The following is a 22,147-nucleotide window of genomic DNA, read 5'->3' on the forward strand; positions in this document are numbered from 1 at the left end:
GAATTAAAGCAAATACAGGTTAAGGCTTTCCTTGTTCTAGTCATGAAAAATTAAGACAAGGCAGGAATGTACCCTAAACTAAAATATAAAAATCAAAACCTCATGAATTTTTAAGGGTTAACAATACATATCAAACTGCAAATCATTTTACTTTAGTTCCTGATCAATGTGATCAGCTGATCCAAACACTCACAGTTAAAACAGACAAAATAAAGGCAACTACAAGGTCCAAGTCCAAAACCACTGGCTTCAACTCTCTGTGTAAGATATTATTTACACCATTAAGGACAAAGATGGGTAAGGCTTCCACTTGGTTTGAAAGACCTGCTAATAAATAAACAGATATTGTGCAAACAGCACATTTTTCTGGAGTAATGGATACAAAATGGTGAGAATAAATACCCAAACCCGATAAAAAGGTGATTATAGCAAAAATATCTTTCACTTTGTTTTGCTGTGCACATGAAAACAATATTGTATAAATTCAGTGAAGGAAAAAAATATGTAATCAATCAGAAGACCACTGTTTACAAACCAAATCACTACAGTGTGACTTTCAAAAAAGGATTTTTGATTCAGGCCACTTTCTTTTGCAAAGGACCAAGAAAGCTACGGATCCATATAGCCTCATTCTAACATACCCGGGGTTAATTTTTAAGGTTTAAGTTTCAGATTAATGTTTTTTCCCCCAGGGGAGATTTTCAGGCATGCTACTTTTTCCTAAAATGAAGAGACAGTCATTTTGATGGGAAAGATGAACTATTACCATTTGCCACTTGGAACTGATTTATGATTTTAAAATGAAGGTGACAGGCAGGAAGATAGAGGGAAGAGAAAGGAAAAAAGAACTCCTAAAGAAGAAGTCGCAAACCAATTAAATCCTACGTGGTCACATACAAACAACCATTCAGAAGTAAACCCATTCTGGCTCCAAGTTGATCTGTGTAGTGCACATTAATGGCTTTGGCTTTAAAAATTTTTTTTGGTAGTCACAGAAGTTTATGAAAATCTCATTTGCCTTTAAAATTTAAACTTAATATACAGAAAACACTGTTTAATATGTAAAAATGTGACAAATCTACCTCAACCAGTAAACAGTCATTGAAACTTCACTACTTTAATTAAGAGTGCCATGTCTAAGAGGCTGGAAATGTATGTCATTTCAAGGACAATCATTCGTGATCTCAAACTGAGAACCAAGAGACAAATCACTTCTATAATTCCAGCTCTACTTTCACAAAATTTTCAACCAATTTTATACCTTAGTGGGCTATTGAGGCAGCTGAGAGCTGCAGTGTTTATCAAGATCAGATACAACCCGGCACTGTGAGATGTGGGGGTGTTAAGTTTGCAGAACACTGCATAAAGTCAAATTCATCTTAATCATTACAACACCTATGATTATACTTCCTTTAAAAAAAAGAACTCCATACTTGAATTGTGAGAATTTTTAGTTTTGAGTTTCTATAGATTAGAACTCTTCAGAACCCATTCTCTATTTATTGGATTTATAATTTTAGTTACAATTAGATGCAGCATGACTTTCACTTCAGAAAGAATTTGTATACACGTCATTTGACATCAAAATTTTGTTCTTTGGAAATTAGGGTTCCTACCCACCCCATCCTACTCCTGTATCCCTTTCCCAAAGGACTGACAAGAAACCCTGTGGCAGCTTCACTTAGCCTTCTACACCATGATCAGCAGGTTCCTAACACCTCAACTGCAAAGGACTTCCTATCCCACTCATACTGAGACTATACATTGCACTGGTGCTATAGAGCGAGTTATATCTCTGTATAGATCAAGCATATTGTCTCTGTAAAGATAACTCTTTTGGTCAGACCAGAGACAGTTTTATGGCCTCAAACACAAACATCAGCTAACAAGAGCTCCCAAACACAAACAAAATCACAACACTTCAAATAATAAGTTACTTTGCAAAAACATAAGAATATACTTGGTATTGGCAGACATTTTGAATTTGTCCTTTAGCCCAAGCTATGGCTTGGAAATAATATCACTATCTTTAAAATAACTTGTGAAGGAAAATCTACAGTGATACACATGGGCACAACTCTGAGTTTGAATTTGTCCTGTGATTGTGGTCCCAAGGCAGGTCTGGCGTGCAAAGTAGAGACTGGTATCTGGGCATGGCATCCATAGCTGAAGAAACGATGCATCTGCAGGGTTTAACTGAAAGGAAGCATGATTCAAGTCTATTTCATTTGCTCAGAGTACAGGGAATGAAGCCTCTGGGTTAGAAGCAGCAGTGAGCTGTTTGTTGGCAGTGGGCTGCAGAATCATGATATGGTTCTGCCCACTCCTCCATGACATTCAGTGGTCTTTAAAATGGGTCACATCCGAAAGCTAGACTGCTGAAACCTGTTCATTTTCTGAAAATAATAAAAACACAATTAACTTATAGATCAGCATATTAAAGAAGATCAACTCAAAATCTAGTTATGTTTAGATAAGTCAATTTCAACAAAGAATTCCTCTCAAACATCCTTCGAAGGCCCAGGTTTTATCATGACATTTATGATTTCTGACTGCATTGAAGGCTAACAATATTCTGGAATCTCATAAAAGTTTTTAATGATTTTATTACTACTGTATTGTTTAAAAGGATAAAAGTTCATTTATTTTTAATAAAGCAAACCATTTTTCAAACTAATGGCATAGCTACAAAGTCAGTCAAGAATTTTGCTAATAAAAGGAACTATATCAAAAGCATCATTTCCAATAATTTGGCATTTGAAATACAGTTTCAAGTTTCCATGCATTAATGTCAAATTAATAACTCCACTAATGTCAAATGCCTCCTCTCAAAATTATTTGACTGAGCTGCTGGTTCTATCAATGATAAGAATATTCCATTTGAATCAGAAGAGTATGGGGCACACAAAACAAGCAGCTTGCCATCTCCATTTTAAAAATACACTATCATATTTAGGGATTTTTAATTTTTTTAACAAAGACTTCTAAGATGTTTAAAGAAAACGTTATTAATTACCATAAAATACCACAGTAAAGACCATTCAATGTGTTCAGCAATTCAATTAAGAGCCATTAAGGTAGTTTGTCGACATACCATCTGCTTCGCTATCTGCATCAGTCACATCTGCTAGTTTAGGATAGGATGGCTTCAAATTATGCCTCTGAGGCTGAGTTACAATCTTCGATGGAACACAGGCCACAGGGTTGCTACTGAGAGAGGCTGGTGGCAGTCTAGAGAGGCTGCTATGCATCATCTTTGACCTCTGCACTGCCACACTATACTCTGGAGGTTTTAGGTGCGGGTGGGGTCCTTCCTTTAGGTCCGCTAAAGAAATCCCCATATATCCTGGAGGAGTGGGAGGTGGCTCCCTATACCTATCGTCCTTCTTGGGTGAGGTGACACAGTACACTGGCATGAAAAATAAGCAATGGAAATGTTAATGAAAAATATAAGAAATGAAAAAAAAAAACAACACTGAAACTTATTACAATGATAAAATAGAACTTAAAAATAGACAAAAAGAATAAATTTGAATGCAATGACATTAAAAACATCTTTAAAAAGCTTACTAAACTTAATATTTAAACCTGTTTTTAAAATACGTAAAAAACTACATTAAGTTTTATAAATATTAACTAGAATGAGAATTGAAGGAGATGGCACTAATGACAAGCTTCCTTCTGCAGTTCAGCCCTCATATCACATAAATGTATGACAAACTCATGAAGTAACACCAGCCCTACAGATGATTAAGAAACCTTTAAAAGTTCACCCTAAACATCTATTCTCTGTTGAATGGGAGGGTTTTCACAGAAATAATGTTTGGGCCATCTGTTAAGGGCTATTTCACCCTCTTCCCGAGACATGGACCACTGTTTTCTGGCACTACTCGGCAGACTAGTTCTTAGTCCTGGCATATAAACAACTTTAACTTTCCTGGTATAGAGACAATAATTCCTTAAAGGACCATTCTAACTTCCGCTTTGTGATTAAGTGGAGAAAGAAAAAAAAAACAGTTTTAGGAAATCATCTTAAATTTCTCTGATTTTTAGTGGACATTAAAAATAATGGTGACTTTAAATCCTTTCCCCTAAGTTTGTAAACCCTGGGACTAAGGCAAAGTTTCAAAAAGCATCAGAAACAGGTTAAAGAGGAAGCTCCACGAAATTAAGACCAATCCACAGAACCCACAGGACAAATGGTTCTCAATATCTTGATCATGCAAAAGTGACTTTTAAAACACAAAAACTGCCTATATACACAAGCAGAATACATTAAAAAGAACCATTAGTTAATTATATTAGTAACTCTCCTATTAGAGGATTAGGTCTGTCCATACTAAAATTTCTACAATTCTACCAGTAATTTGCATGTAACATCCAGGTAAGAAAGTATTTCCACAGCCATCTGAGGATGAGTGGGGTGGGACGGTGGCAGAGGAGTGATGGTCAAGAGAAGACAACAAGAATGAAGAAGGTAGCAATCTGCCCAGAGTTACCCAGAAAGGAAAGATTTTATCTATATTCTCAAACAAGAGGAAGATTTTTATATCCTTATACATACATGCTTCTATATAACTATAGTAGTTACCTGAGGTCTTAATAAAAAAAAAAAAAAAAAAACCCTTGGAAAAAAATGAATGAGCTAAAATCTCAATCTAAAATGCAATTTGACAAGTAACTATAAAAATCAGCACGTTTCCCTTTCCCATTTTTAGTAATTAAATGTGACATGAATATTCTATAGAATTAAGAGTGATTATTATTAAGAGTGATTATTATATTATTGATTACGGTAATATTGATTCAAAGTATAGTCATTCCACATAAATAGAAAATCAGGTGCTACTATATCCAAGTATTTATATAATTCAGGGAAGAAATGAAAAAAAAAAATTATTTGCGAGCTAAGTACTAAAAAAATACACGAAGAAAATTTAGAATGAAATCCACCAACAGGATTTGGTACACTCATGACTGTACACCAGGAAGGCATACTAAAAAATGCTTTTGACTTTATCACATTTTCTCTCTTTTCTCACATTTATCACTTTTACTACCTAAAAGAAATAGCAGACTAAATGTTTCTACCATATATGCATAGCAATTATGGTCCAAAAAATTTATGAGGAGACAAAGAATAATCTATTACTACTGCATAGTAATGCAATGATATTCCTCAATGAAATCAAAAAGACCTTAAAAACAAGATAAACAAACCTGTCTCCCTAATTAAATATCTTCACACCAGACATTTCATATTAATGGCTTGAATATCTGTCCCAAAGCCTTTGAGAAACCATGAACTTCTGGGAAATAATTTGTTTGTGGAGGGAGAAAAGAAAGGTTGGAGTTAGAAAACAAATTTTTCCAAGAATAAAATCCTGGGCCAAGATGTCCTAATGCCATTTTTTCACCACTTAATTTCTAAAGGCCAAAGATATAACAAAATCCACAACTTACCAATTAAGCCCTTTTCTGTACTTGAAGTGACAGTTTTATAAACTGGGTCAGCAGCATCCTTGTGGTCCAGTCCCTCAGATGACTCACCTGGGGTGCTCTCCAACACTTTCCGTTTAACTGTCCCATAGTTTGGTTCATATGTGTCAGACAGAGAACTGGAGGACGTCCAACTCTGTCTCAATTGATTAGTCTCTAGGTTTCCTTTACACTGACCACAAGTTCTAGAGCAGCCTTTAGGACAGGAATAGGGCTCACAGTCAGTGGGTTCTACTTCGGCAATGGAGTCACCCAAATGGGTATGTCTATAAGAGTTCAAAAAATCCCAGCTTTTGGGGTTTGTAAGACTCTGGAAATTGTCATGGGAGCTGCTTGAACAGGAAGTCCAACTTCCACGACCACTGTCGGCTGCTTCTATAACGATATGCTCATGAGAAATCTCTTCATTGCTCACAGAAGATGAGACAGCTGAACCCTTGATTAGATACGACTTTGAGAATGTCCACCTAAAATTGGAGATAATAAACAATTAAATGTAACTTACTGGCTTACTGGAAAAACTTTCTTCTCTTCATTCCAAGTATTGCTGCCTAAAGGAAACTACAGAACACATACTGCAGTGTTCATGCCAGAATAACCATGAAGAAAAAATGTCACCATAATCAGTCATCATTAAATTCGTTACTAGCATTAAAGTTCATACTCAGCTGGAAACATACACTGAAGAAACTCAAATGCTTAGAAAGGTTTCCTCAGAATTGTTCTTGAATTGATTTTAAATAAAAATACAAAGATGAGATTTAAAATGAATAAAACTGAGTATACGTTTTCATTCTTGGTCAATATAACACTAGACTGTTTTCCATGCATAGAGAATTAAGAATTTCTAAACTGAGGAACCATGATTTTTTTTCCTTCTTTTTTTTTTTTGGCAGTTGGCCAGTATGAGGATCCAAACCTATGACCTTGATGTTACAAGGCTGTGCTCTAACCAACTGAGCAAACCAGCCAGCCCTGTTTTATTTTTCAATGTACCTCTGAGATTAGCCTAGTACAGTGCCAAGTAAATAGCAACTTCCCCACATACTTAGCAAATGAGTCCGATCATGTATAGCACGGTTCCCCAAACTAGGGTTCATGGGCCAAATCTAGCTGTCAGCCTGTTTTTGTATGGTCTGGAGCAAAGCATGGTTTTCACATTTTAAAAGGTATAAACAAAACAAAAATCTGCACAGAATTTGTGACAGAACCCACATAGGCTAAAATATTTACCATTTTGTGAAGGCACACAAAAAAGTTTGGACCCTTAATTTATAGTATAGAGCAGAGGTAAGCAAACTATAGCCCAAGGCCAAATCCAGTCCTCTGCCTGTTTTTGTAAATAAAATTTTATTGGAGCACAGCCATGCCCATTTGTTTATGTACTGCCTATGGCTGTTTTGGTGCCACAATGGCACAGTAATGGCGACAGAGACCTCATGGCTTATGAGGTCTAAAATACCTATCTAACTTTTACAGAAGAAAATCTGCTGACCCCTGGTCTAGAGAATAGTCAGATACCTTTACAAATATGATAATGATTAATATATATATCTTTAAATTTTCATATTAAAGTAGGTCAGATTTAACAATATTTACCAGTTTAGAATCAACTTCCCTAATACCTTGTCAAAGATTTCCATTTTGCTTAATTCTAAATAGAAGTTTAGAGTTAAAAAAAATTTTTTTTAATTCACTTTTGCTAGCTGATTTTATATATATATTTTTAAGGCTAGTCAAGCAAAGTAGTGGGAGTGGAGAAGGAACAACAAAACCTGTAACTGGTTGTGAACAATTAGTTGAACACACCATTGCACTCTTACCCGCTGCTAGCTGATTATTCTAAATCCCCAAATTACACTTTCAGAGAATAAGGATCAAGGATGGTCCTGCCCTCCCAACCCATCTGCAATGTGCACACCACTACATTACACAGCCTTTCTGAGTAACCTCTAACCTAACAGCCAGAATTTCAAGAACCCTTTCCCCCTGCAACAACAGCGGGTAAACCTTGAGTTCTTATTGACTGAAAAAATACATAATGATAGAAAGTTATTGAATTCAGTAACAATTTAAAAATGAACACCTGCATACCTTTCAAAACGGGAGTTATTTGAATATTCAGTATAGAGAATATGGGTTTGGCCCTTGATGGAGTTTGGATGTGCTGTCCCCTCCAAAACTCATGTGGAAATTTGATCCCCAATGTGGCAGTGCTGGAAACTGATTGAGTCATGGGGCTGGATCCCTCATGAATGGATTAATGCTCTCCCTGGGGGGTGGGGGAAGTAATGAGTGAGTTCTCGCTCTATTAGTTCCCATGAGAGCTAGTTGTTTATAGGACCCTGGCATTCTCTCTCTCTTGCTTCCTCTTGCCATGTGATCTGCTTGTACCTGCCGCTTTTCCGCCATGAGTAGAAGCAGCCTGAGGCCTGCGCCAGATGCAGCTGTCCCAGAATTTTAAGCCAAATAAGTCTCTTTTCCTTATAAATTACCCAGTCTCAGGTATTTCTGTTACAGCAATACGGAATGGACTAATACAGTCCTCATATTCTTTTATGGATCCCTTTGCAACTATCCCATGGTGGTGGTGGTGGGTTTCAAGCTCAAGTTGGGGAGCACTGCTAGGAGTGGCCATTTGGCTTGGGTTTTATGATATGAACACAGACAAGGATGTTTACCCAGGGCCAAGTTGACTATGGTCTCCTATCCCTGAGGGGTGCTCTGTCTTTTCCAATGCCCCTGTGGATTCAGGGACTGCCAGGGCCTGAGAGGAACACCGCTCATCCTGTAGAACTGCAGACATGGAGTCAACAGAACAATTGCTCACGATGCTGGACCGGGAAGAAATCTCGCTATGACTGGAGTCAGACAAGTTGTCAGATTTAGCTGATGGTATAAGTGTATAACCTGAATGAGAAAAGAACACTGGTCAAACTATAAAACAAGGGAATCGGTGGTGGGGCCATCAGGGAGAGGATAAAGAAAAACATAAAAAGAACAAAAAACTAAGTGGTAGCAATCTCAGTTTCCATCTATGTAGATGTAATGGTACCAATTTTCTCCACACATTTCCCTACATATCTATTTACCTACCTGCACAAACCATGCCAATCCAATTCCAAATTGAAGAAAAAGAAAGTTACAGTTCAGTATTACTGAGAATACTAGTCCAAAGGTATAACTGCCCCAGGGTCTTACACAGCTACAAGCATGTAAGAAAACAAGATGGCATTAAATACATTACAAACATTAAAAGTAGAAGTTAGAGTTTCTCAAATTCTTCTTAACCTCTGCCCACTCTTTTGATTAACATAAATATTTCATGGCCTGACCTGAATCCAAAATATCACCTTGAGGTCAGAATGAGGATGGGAGTCAGAATGCAAAAGAAACCAACTGCATGTTTACTTTTTCAAACTACATATACTTACCCCAGATACTCTACTCATGCCGTTTAAGAAGTCTTGCCCCAAGTTGAGAGTCAACGTTTTAGTAGTTTTAAATAAAAAAAAAATTTTTTTTTGAGCAGCTGGCTGGTAAGGGGAACCAAACCCCTGACCTTGATGTTATAACACTATGCTCTAACCAATGAATCAAATAAGCCAGCTGTAAATAAGTTGTTTCAGATTTGGACTTAATCTTATACCTAGTTTCCTTTTTCTTCACCAACTTTGCAGATTATTACATTAAAAAACTGAATTGACATATTTATAAGAATATGCTTTAAATTGTTTTATGACTTACTGCACAGTAGATAGTTGGGAAGATTTTCTTTTGTACTCTTTGGAATAAAGGTGTGGGATGTAGTGAGGTGGAATGATCCAAAGACAGATGTGCAGCATGAGGGTTAAATATACATAATAGTCTATTTTGATAATTGGAAGAAAAGAAACCAAGCTTTTATTTAGAAATAAAAGAAAATGCCTTAGTAATCCCAATAAAGGGTAGGTCTCAAAGAAGCAAGCAATATCTTGTTCACAGAAGAAAGTGAGATTCAATAGATACATGACCTTTGGACCAATCCCTAGAAATCTCATTAAGAACTATAAGTTTTGGACATGTTACTGGAATTCTAAAGGCCTCAGCTTCTTCATGCATAAAGAAGACGACAACAACCTAAGCTTCAAGGTCCTTCTTTTCTTTAAGGATTTTGGAATTTATTTACATATAACTCAAATCATTAAAGAAAAAATTCGTTGTACAATAACCTTATTCAGTAGTTTCATAAACTATTTCAAAAAGAAAAATTAAGACCCAGAAAATGCATGGTTTATACTTGACTTATGGGGTCAGGAACAGGGTAAGCCAAGACAAACCCATCTCCTGTCTTCTATCATACATCTCTGAACTGGGGATCACTGCTATTTGTCAGTGCCTATAAATTGACGAGTCAATTTTCAAGAGGACCAAGAAAATGGATGTGGTAAAAAAAATTTTTTTAATTTATTAAAAAACGCTTCTGCCTGAAAAGAAAAAAACACTGCTCTTTTATCCTACAGAAAAGACTTCCTTCATTGTTTTAAAAATAATTTCATCCGGGCCGAGCCCGTGGCGCACTTGGTAGGGTGCTGCGCTGGGAGCGCGGCGACCCTCCCGCCGCGGGTTCAGATCCTATATAGGACTGACCGGTGCACTCACTGGCTGAGTGCCGGTCACGAAAAAACGACAAAAAAAAAAAAAAAAAAAAAAAAATTTCATCCTTAAGTCTGTTAGATCAATATTACTCAAATATAATCAATTCTAAGAATCCCCTGGAAAGCTCATTAAAATACACATTCCTAGGCTGTTTCTGGCAGTTGAAATTTATGAGGTCTAGGGTGGGTTACAGTAATTGCATTTTTAAAATAAATTTCCCAGATGATTTTGAACCTGCTAAGTTATACTAGCTCCTCCTCCCCCAATTAGAGATATGTGAAAAGTGAATGATATAAAAATATATGTGGACAAGGTATAGTTTCTTGTATCCCAAACATTTTTTTCTCTAGCTTATTAAGTAGATGAAATACTAACACAGTAATAAAATTCTGAGGAAAAGATTCTGACCAGATTATTAGTGGGGATTTTATGGTGAAAGTGAACAATGGTTCTTAAAAATCTTCCTCTCCTTATTTTGTTCACAGACTCAGATGCTACCAGTAGGAAATAAAGCCAACTACATAACACAAGAGTATAAAGTTTACTAACTCAATACATTAGTAAAATAACATGTATACAAAGAAGGCACTTTAAATCAGCATAACTTTGTTGCTAGAGGATCTGTAATACTAATCATAAAATGCTTATAGATAGTATTTTACTAAGTTGTCTGCCTAAGCTTTGACAAACGGCTTAATTTAAGCTACATTTACATAAATAACTGAAAACAAATTTAACACTAAAATTAAATAAGGAACTTCGTCAAAGTGTCTTTCTCCTTTTAGACTTGAATCTTGTATAGAAGCAGTTTAAAGTGTTATTGTTGCCTCGGCTATTTGAATTGAAGATGTCACTCCCTTTCTCATCTTTGATGTTGCTTCCAACATCGTTCACTTTCTCACAGCTTTCTGTAGCTTGATTGTGATCTGCGTCCTCTTTTTTGCTGTTGACTAGTCTCTCCCTTGATAGAGTTCTTTCCCTAAATCTTCTAAACGGGGATGTCATTCTTTTTCTGGTTGTGTTCTCACAATTTGTCCTGTCTCTATTCTCCTCAGTGGCCTTCTCGGTCCTGTCTGTTCTTTTGGCTGTGCTCCTGGTAATCTGAAGGATTTTCTTTTGCAAGTAAACCCCACCTATTCCGGGGCAGCTCTGGCCACTGATCTTGGTGCTGGACTCAGATATGATACTGCAAACTGGAGGAAGAGATGCAAAAACCCTGACATGGTCAATTAATTCTTTCCAATTAATCACAATTAGCCTGGTTTTTATAACACATTACACTATTAAAAAATTCTAACATCTTTATAATATCTGAAAAATAGAAATATAGCATCATATTTTTTAATGCACAGAAAATCCACTATATAACATAAACAAATCAGTCATTGCAAGATAGAATGCAGGAGAAAGATTACCTTGATCAGAACAAGCTGGTAATAAAAAACTGTTGAAAGCAAGCCAAGCTGGTAAAATCATAAGAAAAAATATGACAAGAATATCAGATAACCAGAATTATTCCTGAAAAGTAACTATGTATTTCTAGAATTTTCAAACAGATTTTACTAAGAAAAAGCTTAGTAAAAACCCAATAGGACATACAAATAGCGAAAACAGTAGGTATATTTAAAAAGCACAATTTCTAATCCTCCTGTAGCTCCAAGGGGAGAGGCCACCTTTCTTAAACAGTGGGGAAGATAATGCTTAAAGTCTCTTGATGTCGTGCTTTTTAAAAGTTTCTACTTGTTTAAATTCTCCTTGCGAGAAACACAAAGACAGGCTTATTTTCTTAACTGTTAGAAAACAAAGAAATAATCTCAAAGTTAGCAAGAGCTAGGAACAAATCGTACTCTTAGTGTAATGACATTTCTGTTCAGTCACAGACTACTAGCAAAGACCTGTTTATGGAAACAGAAATATCATATTCTGTTGGGGTTTTGACAGAAAATACGTAAGAACAATTTGCAATAGTTTTGAAGAAAACAATTTCTTCAGGCTTCTAAGGATTCTAAACACGACTATGACAGTCTTGCAAATCTATAAACATCATGGTCAATTGTTGGCTACACACTGAAAGACACAATGGAGAAAAGACTTCTCTATTTCAGTAGTGGGAGTGGATTTTGTGTTGGGAATAAGAGCAATGGGGGGAATTCCTGTCTCAATACGTCTTCCTACAGGTTACATTCAGGCATAAAATACCAAATCAGATCCAACTAGTTTCCTGGTTGGAGAACTGTTTATAATGGGACAGACTTCTGAACAGCTTCCAAGGTGGACCTGAAAGAGTACTAAGAGCATATGGATGCTGTTCACTTGGACCATCTGTCTGACTGGAGGCACCAAAGGTTGCCAGTCCTGCTCCTCAAGATCTGATAAGGGGCACATTGGACACAATCATACAGAGAGGTAAAGAGATAAAAAAGGTCTGTGTGCCTCACAAAATTGTATATGAACTAAAAGAGGATCAGAAACCTGTATTTTACAAATATACCTATTATATATACTGTTTATATGTCCTATTTGACTTTTATGAAGCTTTCCTTAGTAAAACATAAATGAAAATTCTAGCCAGTCTCACCTACGTGAGGGCAGAAAGGGCAGGTGAGTATGGAGCTGTGTTGTCCTGGAGTGGTAGCAGGGAAGGGAAAAAGACACTCCAATTTACTAAACACTTATCATGTATTAGGCTTTATAAATATTACTTCATTTAAACCTTATATGAGGCCCGTGAAATAGATGGTCTTTCCCCATCTTACAGACAGGAAACCTGACCTTATGAATATATTACTTGTAACAAAGCTATAACGGGGGGCAAAGTCAGGATTCAAACTCAGGTCTGACATCACTGTACATCACTGCCACATAGATGGTAAAATAAGAAAAAGCCCTGAAGAGTGAAATAAAACTTAGAATATAGGAGCTGAGGGAAGCTCTGAAAGCTTCTCCCTTCTGTTAGAATTCATAAGCTTGTCTTTCCTCTGATCATGTACCATCCTGTGCTGTGATTATTTAGAGACGTAATTCTTTTACATCTGTGAAGAAGATGCCAGGGCTAAGAAGTCTTTTTTGCCAGGGCATACACAGAGTGTGGAGGGGCCAATGTAAGAAATGCATACGCCATTTAGAAATGCTACATGTGCAGCTAATGTGAAATGGCATCTACATGCAAACTGCCCAGGCTAGCCAAGAAAAGAAAAGCTTCAGTGTGAATTATGAAAGCATACGTAAATAAACAAGGATTTCAGATTTTTCACCTCATGAGGTTCTACATAAGTATAAATATTACATTTAAATCCTGATTAATAAAAAGGTAATACTACTCTATTTTTTTAAAAAAAGTATCAACCTAAATACTTGTTTCTCTTCTTAAATCTTGTAGTCAGTTAAAAACAATTTTTTGCAGAAAATTTTACTAGCAAATAGTCCACACTAACATTCAAATATAGGAAATATTTGAAAGGATCGCACTTTGAATACTGGAGTCCTAGCTACATGATACATACTACCTGAAAAGTATAAGTATTTAAATAATTCAACACAAAACATGAAAGCTTAAAAGTTACACTTTTCTTAACACTCTCTATTATTGCTATAGATTAAAAAGCAAAATAAGAGACAAATAGTGTTGTGTGATCTAACAAGAACTAGCCTGAAATCTTCTGTCTTACCTTTCCGAGGGGAACCTTGAGGAGACGCAGGAGGACTAGAATGTAAGGATGATGCCACAGAAACAGTGTCTTCTGTATGTTTCTTACCGCTCATTTCTTCAGTTGTTCCTAAAACTTTCTGAGGTAAACTTGTACCTAAAAATAAAACCAAAGAAGCAAATAAGCATCATTACACAATTATAATGTCTACAGTTGTTTAAATCACTACATAACTAAAGCCATGATGCACAATGGCTACTGTAGTCACTGAAATGTGTAATCAGTTGAAATGTGTAAATGACAAACAGGGACTAAATGACTGGGTAATGGCATACAGAGATTCTCACCTCTAGGTTATTTGTTCAAATTCAGCTGGTCAGCATGGAACAAATTACAATAGTTAAATAGTTTGTCTTTTTGTTTTGTGGCATAAGGGAAATCAATTTAACAGCCTGAGAACAGTGCCCCACCCCCCACAATTGACACATTTGTTTGAAATCTTTATACAGAAGGCATGGATTCAAGCTCTTCCCTACCCTCTAGAGGTGGCCTCTCCAAATCAGGGCGAGGCACGTGGCAGGGGCAGTGTGGGGATATTGGCACTGTCACTACCTGTGGTACATCTGTGCTGTGGGTATACAGAAGAGGCTGCAGGGCTGCCAGTCCAGCCCTTTTCAAGAGCACTAAATTCACACTATAGGAGAAAAGTAAACAACAGAAAGAGTCATGAATTTATACAAAAAATAGTATGGAGTCCCACTGGAAACATTCTTGCAAAGTTCTATCATTATCCTTGTCTAACAGCTGGACCTGTTTAGTGTAGGTCAAACTTAGCAATGATTTTAATATACTGATGTTTTTACATATACCTTCTCTAAGAGATGTCAAAGAGCTACTGACACTGTTCTTGACAAGCAAAGCAAACACAAGTGAGATAAGGATTTGACATACTAACAGCAGCCTTTGACAACAAAAAGATTTTAATCATAGTATACTCACACTACCCTTCATTAAATGACATTATAATATAAACATATCAAACATTTTAATATAAATAACAGTCATACTACAACAAGAGGGAAGAAAGCTACCTGGTATAAATAATACTCTCAGGTAACAATACACTAATAAGACACCAGAACTAAACTTGTCTCTCTCTCACTCCTACCAACAAATTCATCAACTTTGCCTATTTTGCATCCAATTCTCTCTTCATTTCCATAGCCACCAAACTAGTCCAGGCCCTGAGCAACTTCCAATTCACTGTCACATCAGCATTCCATCTGGGCTTTCTATATCCAGTCTCACTGCACTCCATACTATAGTCCTTCTCAAACATAATTCAGACCATAAGTGTCCTTTGTTAAAATCTCTTCAATGGTTTCCCCGACAACTTCCCTTTAGCATGTCACGTTATAATTTCAGCATACTTATGACTTCATTTCTCTTCATCCTGGAAGGCTGTTCAGTACAGTGGTTAAAAGCAAGGACTTTAGAGCCAGTCAGCCTGGGCTCAACTCCCAGCTTCATTCCTTGCTCGCAGTGTGTAAGTTACTTAGGCCCTCTATGCCTCCTCTGTAGAATGAGGGTAAGATACTACCTATCTTGTAGGGTCATTATGAGACTAAATGAATATATCAAGTTAGTAAAGCACTTTGAACTGTATGTGGCACTCAGTAAGTGAAAAGTGTTAGCTTTAATTACTATTGTCTCTCAGCATTCTGCATGCAATTTGCAGTCAGAGTCAGCAAAGTGCTTGTAGCTCCTTGCAGATACCAAGCTGTTTCTCTGCCTGAAGCAACTTCTCTGGAACCTTTGCTTAATTATTTCCTTCCTCATCAACCTTTAAGACCCTGTGCTTAGGCGTTATCTGCAAAAAGCCTTCTTTTGAAGCCTCACTTACCTCTGCCTATGCAAAAACATCCTCTTGTTTTGTTCTTTTATATGTTCTGTATATACCTCTGGCATAACAGCAAACACATTATACTGAAGTTTTCTGTTTGTATGAGTATCTCTATCACCTGACTGAAAATCTGGCAAAGAAGGAGGCATTTCTTATTTAACTTTGTATCTCAAACAAAATCAAATTAAATACACAAAGCTCTATCGAGTAGGCAGTATGTATAATGTATGGGCTAATAATGCTAGGAACCAAACTGTATCTAACTTCCCATCTAAAAGCTAAAATAGTGATACTGTTAAAAGGAATTTGGATAATGTCTACATATCAGAATGGAAAAAGGAAAAAAAAGTGCAATCTATATATACTTTATACTCTTCTTGTCTCTTAATTAAGTTTTCAAAAAAACGTACAGTTGTTTTTAGAATAAGGAACTTCATTCTCATAGTTTTGTAGGCTGCATCTGCATTAGATATTTGATTAAATACACCTTTAAATACAGTAAGCCCTTGGTACCCAAGATGTACTGCTGTAAGTTTTCTGTTGATAAACAGATTTGAGCGTAATAGGAATTCCAATGTCAGCATTTAAAACATGTATGCTATGTCATCAAACACCTATAGGCAAAATGAAACAATTTTTTATTAACGAGGTGATGATTACATTACACAACTTACAACAGCCGATCTCCTGAACATTTGTAATTCTTTTTCATTCTAACTGCTCTGGAAATTTCAATAAAAGAATGTAATATTAATTGTGAATACTCACTCAGTGCAGAATCTTTTGATTGTCCCTTCTTCCTGATGGGGTACAAATTCACAGCTGGCACCTGAAGCACCTGGCTTACTCTGTGGGGCTGATGCAAGTGGGCTTTAGCTGTTTGGCCAGCTGCCCTCACAGGCACCGGAGACATTTCGGACGATTTAGCTGATTTTTTCTCACTTAAATTCTTGGTCACTAACAGGAGACGGTAAGAAAAATGTAACACTGCACTTGTTTAGACAAGGTTATTGCCACTGGCAGTAATAAATGGTTGACTTAAAACCAACTGTTTTTAGCACAAAAAATAAAACATTCATTTTCTTAAAAGGAATTTCAGTTAAGTATTATAAAGTGTCATTTTAAAAATTATTATACAATAAATTGTTAATTTTACTTCCTAAATCTTGACTCCATTGACTTAATTATCTCCACCATCATTCTGCTTAAAGGTCAAGTGAACAATCTCTCACCGTACTCTTGAAATACTCTTCTCACTGTGTCAATTATACCATGCCTTAAAGCCATTCTCTATACAACAGCAGAGTGACTCTTCTAAAATGAAAATATGGTCATGTCACTTTCCTTCTCCATATGCCCTACATAAACCTTCAGATGACTTTCTACTGCTGTTACGATAAGGACCCAAATCCCTAAAACAAGGCCTTATAAGGCCCTGCATGATTGAGCATGAGCCTGCCCCCTTGAACCATGTACCCTCCCTCTCCCCAATCCCACACTCTATAGGTTTCTACTAACTAGCCTAAGCCAGAAAGCTCCACTCTTCTTACGTAACGCTTGCTGCATCTTTCAGATGAACTTTCTCAGAAACTTTAGGGAACTTTCCCTAATACCCACAATTCCACAGCAACTAGATCAGACTCCTGTTTGACATTCTCATGGCATCCCGTACCTTTCCTTCATAGGACTGATAATAGTTTGTAAGAATACAATTACCTGTGTGATTGATCAATTAGTGTCTGTTCCACCCATTAGGCTGAAACTAACTTGAGAGTAAGGACTGTGCACTTTGTTTGCTACCACAGCCCTATGTGCCAGTGACTAACTGAAAACAGATGCTCAACAGGTATTTGTTGAATGAACAAGTGACATTATTTCAACAGTTATACACAGGAATATCAGAGATACTGTATAAATCCTTGTTTAGAATATTTGAAAATGAATGTCAGAATTAAAAACTGAGAATCCTGACTTAAGAAACAAAAAGATGCCTTATAAAATCAATACTATAGTCAAAATGAAAGAAATTCTTCCTTCAGGCTGTACTTTAAATCCTTGGTCAGTTATTCAGGGTGGTTTCAACACAGGTGCAACCTCAGTTCTTCATGATTTATTTGTTTTAAACACCAAGATAAAAGCAAAAAGAGATATCTAACCTGTCCCAGCACAGCTATAATAATTACCTATTATGCTTTCATTATGAAGCCCTAGAGAATATTTTGGGTGATAAGAATCAGGGAACATCTCAGAAAGCCAAAACAAAGGGATTTCTGGGGACAATATACAATGGCTCATCAAGTAATTGAATCCAAGATGTTATCTTTTGGTTAGAAACACAAAATACATTTTTTCCATTTCCCTCAATACTAATGAATTCATGACTTCACTGACATTTTATTTTACAGTACAATGAAAAAAACCCCAAAAGACTACTTTAAACATAAAAAAGAGTTCATAGAGGAATGCCAATAACCACGTACATATTGATTAATTAGGAAGAACAAAATTCTATAATGTTCAGAAATCAACTATTGTTTGGGCTTGGGATAGTCAGTATTTAAACATTTAAAGATAAATTATGCCATAGAAATCAAAGAATCTCAAACCAAATTAAAGAAATATGCATTGAATTAACTTCAAACCCAGTTTAAGAAAGGCCTACAGGTTTTCTCATTTCAAATCGGTATTAAATATGTGGCACAAGACACCATTTAGCATTATGAGAAAAGACAGACAAGTCTGAGTTGCGTGTAGGAAGAAGAAGTCATGAAGGTGTATATCCATGTGTGTATAAAATGCATGAAAGCATCAGATCAAAGCAGGAATAATAAACTGTGTTCCATAAGCACAAGATAATATATTGGGTTACTTGGGAAAAATAACTTTGGTAATTTAAAGCAAGGTCAGAGGGCTTTAATAAATTAAATATGTACATGGTTTTAAACTTTAAAACATGAATTAATTTTAAAGGTTCTATATACTCATTCAGCCTTTACTTTTGACATGTACCATTTTCACATGGCTGATATCCTATATGTGGTAAGAGATTTTCTCTGCTACCTTCCAAATCCATATATAACATTATCTTTAATGGCCATATGCCATTTCATGTATTGATAAGGAAACAGTTTATGTAACTATTCTCTAGCAGTTTAATATCTCAGTACTTTTTTTTCTGTAACATACATTGCAAAATCTTTGTATAAGCAGATTTTTTGGGTGCATTATCTTATTAGCATACAATCCCAATACTGGACACCTCAAAGGTTTCTGTGAGGAGTAAATGGCAATGTTTATAAAGTGCTTAGCACAGTTGCTGACATATAGAAAGCTCTAATAATTGTTAGCTTTCTTTACTTTTCCTTCTCCAAAATTAACAGGTCTGATGTAGAAAGAATCAGAGAGAGATAAAACATACTTCCCGCCTGTGCCAAAGTTTTACATTTGAGAAAACAGAGACCTAGGAAGAAGAGAACCTCCTTCAAATGGTAATAAATGAGAATCAAACTCTGCCTTCCATCCTTTAGTAGGTGTTCTTTCCTGTAGAGGCGTTCAAGATATTGTTTTGATAATAGTATTTACTGATTGGCTCCTTACCCTATATATAAAATTCACTGTCATATCTGAATTTAAAACAATCCGATATTTTGTTCTACTTTCACTTTCTTTTTTGACATACTTTTTCCATTACTATGCAAATATCATATCATTTATCAATCTTAGGTCAATCCATAATGACTATCACTTCCCCCTGTCAATTAGGAACTTAGAATTCTATTGCAATTTTTATGGGCATAATAATTAACCTATAATTTAACAGAAGTATTACAATAACTTTTTTTTTGTTACAACGGAGTATATTTCACTATCTTTGATTTCAGTTCTTACAGCTCATGATTTCCTTGCACAGAGACAAATGCATTCTGTTGTTGCACTTAATCAAAAAAAAAAAATCAGTACTGAAAATAGGATCTCTTTTTTCATAGTATTATCTAGATATCAACAATATCAGAATGTGTCTGGGTTTTCTTGTTTTACCTTACTTACTGATATGTATAAGACACCTATTACCTATAGTGTTTTAATTAAATTTCTTATATGTTATAGTTGGTAAATTATATTACCCATAAAATAAAATAAGGCAAAAATTTCACTTATGTTTGCTCTTCATTTAGGGATGACTGTAACAATGTTCTCAAACAGAAAGCCTCTTCTATAACGTTACAATTTTTACAAGACAATTTTATAAAGCTTTTTAAATAACTATTTATCTTTCTATTTCTTGCATAGGGTAAACATCAGGAATAGATGGGATTCAGAATTACATGATGCTCGGGGTATGTAAGTAATCTCGTGAGTGAAGTTAACAATTTTCTTGGGACCTGAGCATAATTCTGGAGAAATAAGTTTCTATTTTGTTGGGCTCTACAGTGTTATGTAAATGAAAACTTATACTTACAGGTACCATATGCAGGCTCCCACTGCAGTGACATCGTCTGGAACTTCTCCTCATCTGTCTCTACATCCAGACTGGAAAGATACTGTTTCACTTTCCTTGCCATTTGGGCATCCTCATATAGCTTCTTGGCATTAAGTAGAGAGCTGCGACGTGACCTTTTCTTGTGAGCAACTCCCTGAACATCTAGCATGTTTGAATTTGTGCTGCCTTGACTCAATGACCTGTAAGCAGATGAAGATCATGATAAAGGGCTGTAAAGATGAGAGTTAAGTTTGGCAGACTGAAGATAAAAAGATCTTGTTCTGTTAATGCTATTGCATGCTGATGTAAATGAGTTAAAAGATGAAGAGCATTAATGCAAAGTAATCTGGCACACAAGGCAATGTTCTGAATCAAGAACAAGATTTGGCAAAGTGCAGAATTCAAAAGAATATAAGATAATTACCCCTGAATGACATATTCCATTGGACCTGTGTTTGTGCCTATGCAAACCATGGCACGACTGTTACAAGAAAAAGCATTCCTCTGCTCTGGAGGCCATCCATACTTTGAAAATATGGCAAGAGCCTGGCTCAGGAGGAGTCCATCCTCAGCCAGATCTCCGTACCAGGGTTCTTCAGCAAGAAAGTTTCTAAAGCAGCTTTGCTTGTCTGTACTGCTTTGGGCATACTATTGCCATCACCATACCTGTCTACAACAGGCCCAGTCTGAGCATGCTGATCAATTTTACCAATAACCAGGTTTTGGTCAAAATTCAAAGAGAAAAACCAATACGTATTAGTTGAAAATAATAGCATTTATAGTCAGTTCAATATAGTCAGGGATCAGAAATGCAGTAAAACCTACTCTATTTCACTCACACATGGAACGGCTAGGCAATATTTGGGTTCTAAAACTGGGGATCTGGGGATCTGGGATCTTACTTTTGCAATGCTTCTGAAAGTGATGGAACTGCAAGCTAGGTGAAAAGAACCACAGGTCAAACAAGCTACAGCTTCACCCAACTCTACTCTTAGCAAGCAAACCTCTTTCTACAATGACGACATCTAGAATCAATGAAAAGAGCACTTGCAATGCTGTTCATCCTTCCTAACAAGGCTAGCAAACACAAGGTTCTTAGGTGATTTTTATTTTGAAGGCAGCTGTCATTCCAAAATAATAAGGGTATCTATGGATTTTCTAAATTAGCCTCATATTTATATAAAAATATTCTAAATACACAAACCACAGTCATACAACAATTTGTTCTTCAGTGCTCACATAACTAGTTTAAAACAGACACTAAAATCCTAACGTTTTTATTGTAAATCAAGTGAATCACAGTTGAAAAAGCGTTATGGTATTTTTTTTCCCCTCCACATTTTAAGATCTTTGAAATAGGGGTGCATTCTCCACTTGATGACAACTGTCAACTGCCATTGGTCAGGCAGAAACCGTGACTTGGTTCTTACTATTCAAACATGCAGAAACCTCAAAACTTGCAGAATGGTTTGGATAAAAATCTGATGACATTAGTGAATTACACTTTTAACCTCTGGAGACCAAATGATTAGAAGGAGGTAGTGAATCTGACAAGTTCAACAACATTCCCAAAGCAGGTGTCAAAAAGGAGGCTAGCTCTAATTATCTGCAAAGCCCAGCACCAGTATCTTTTAGTTTTTTTATGGCTTGTTTTAAGAAATGCTGCATTGCCAACATGCTGAATGGCTCAGAGGGCAATACCATGTGGGAAAAAAACAACAAATTCCCCAAACTAATGACTCTAAAAGGGATTCAGAAGATTCACATTCTGAATATGAAGACGTTTTATTTAGAAAGACCTAAACCAATTTACTTTGCTTATATTTTCCTTTTTATGTATGCACAAGGGTGTTATGTGGTAAAAATCTTTACCTAATTTGTAAGAGCTCTTTCAATAAGCATAAAGTAAAAATTCTTGGTAGTAGTAGGACATTGTAGTGATTTTTCTTAGTGGTACACAAAATTATGGTGCATCCAACA

General features: G+C 36.1%; 1 protein-coding gene across 1 annotated transcript in view; it reads right to left on the minus strand.

Annotated features, from left to right (window-relative positions):
* Positions 1 to 1,101: 1,101 nt before the first annotated feature.
* The window catches only part of RAPGEF6 (Rap guanine nucleotide exchange factor 6), a 226,433-nt gene continuing 205,387 nt past the window's right edge, over positions 1,102 to 22,147 (minus strand). The window contains exons 23-29 of the mRNA XM_063087303.1: positions 20,147 to 20,367; positions 16,456 to 16,644; positions 13,806 to 13,940; positions 8,181 to 8,409; positions 5,464 to 5,966; positions 3,095 to 3,409; positions 1,102 to 2,396 (exon numbers count right to left, since the gene is read on the minus strand). Coding sequence (XP_062943373.1) covers positions 2,371 to 2,396; positions 3,095 to 3,409; positions 5,464 to 5,966; positions 8,181 to 8,409; positions 13,806 to 13,940; positions 16,456 to 16,644; positions 20,147 to 20,367 — 1,618 coding nt within the window. The 3' untranslated portion in view covers positions 1,102 to 2,370. The remainder of the gene's footprint in view (positions 2,397 to 3,094; positions 3,410 to 5,463; positions 5,967 to 8,180; positions 8,410 to 13,805; positions 13,941 to 16,455; positions 16,645 to 20,146; positions 20,368 to 22,147) is intronic.

Source organism: Cynocephalus volans, chromosome 2 (genome assembly GCF_027409185.1).
Source record: "Cynocephalus volans isolate mCynVol1 chromosome 2, mCynVol1.pri, whole genome shotgun sequence".
Classification (NCBI taxonomy): Eukaryota; Metazoa; Chordata; class Mammalia; order Dermoptera; family Cynocephalidae; genus Cynocephalus; species Cynocephalus volans.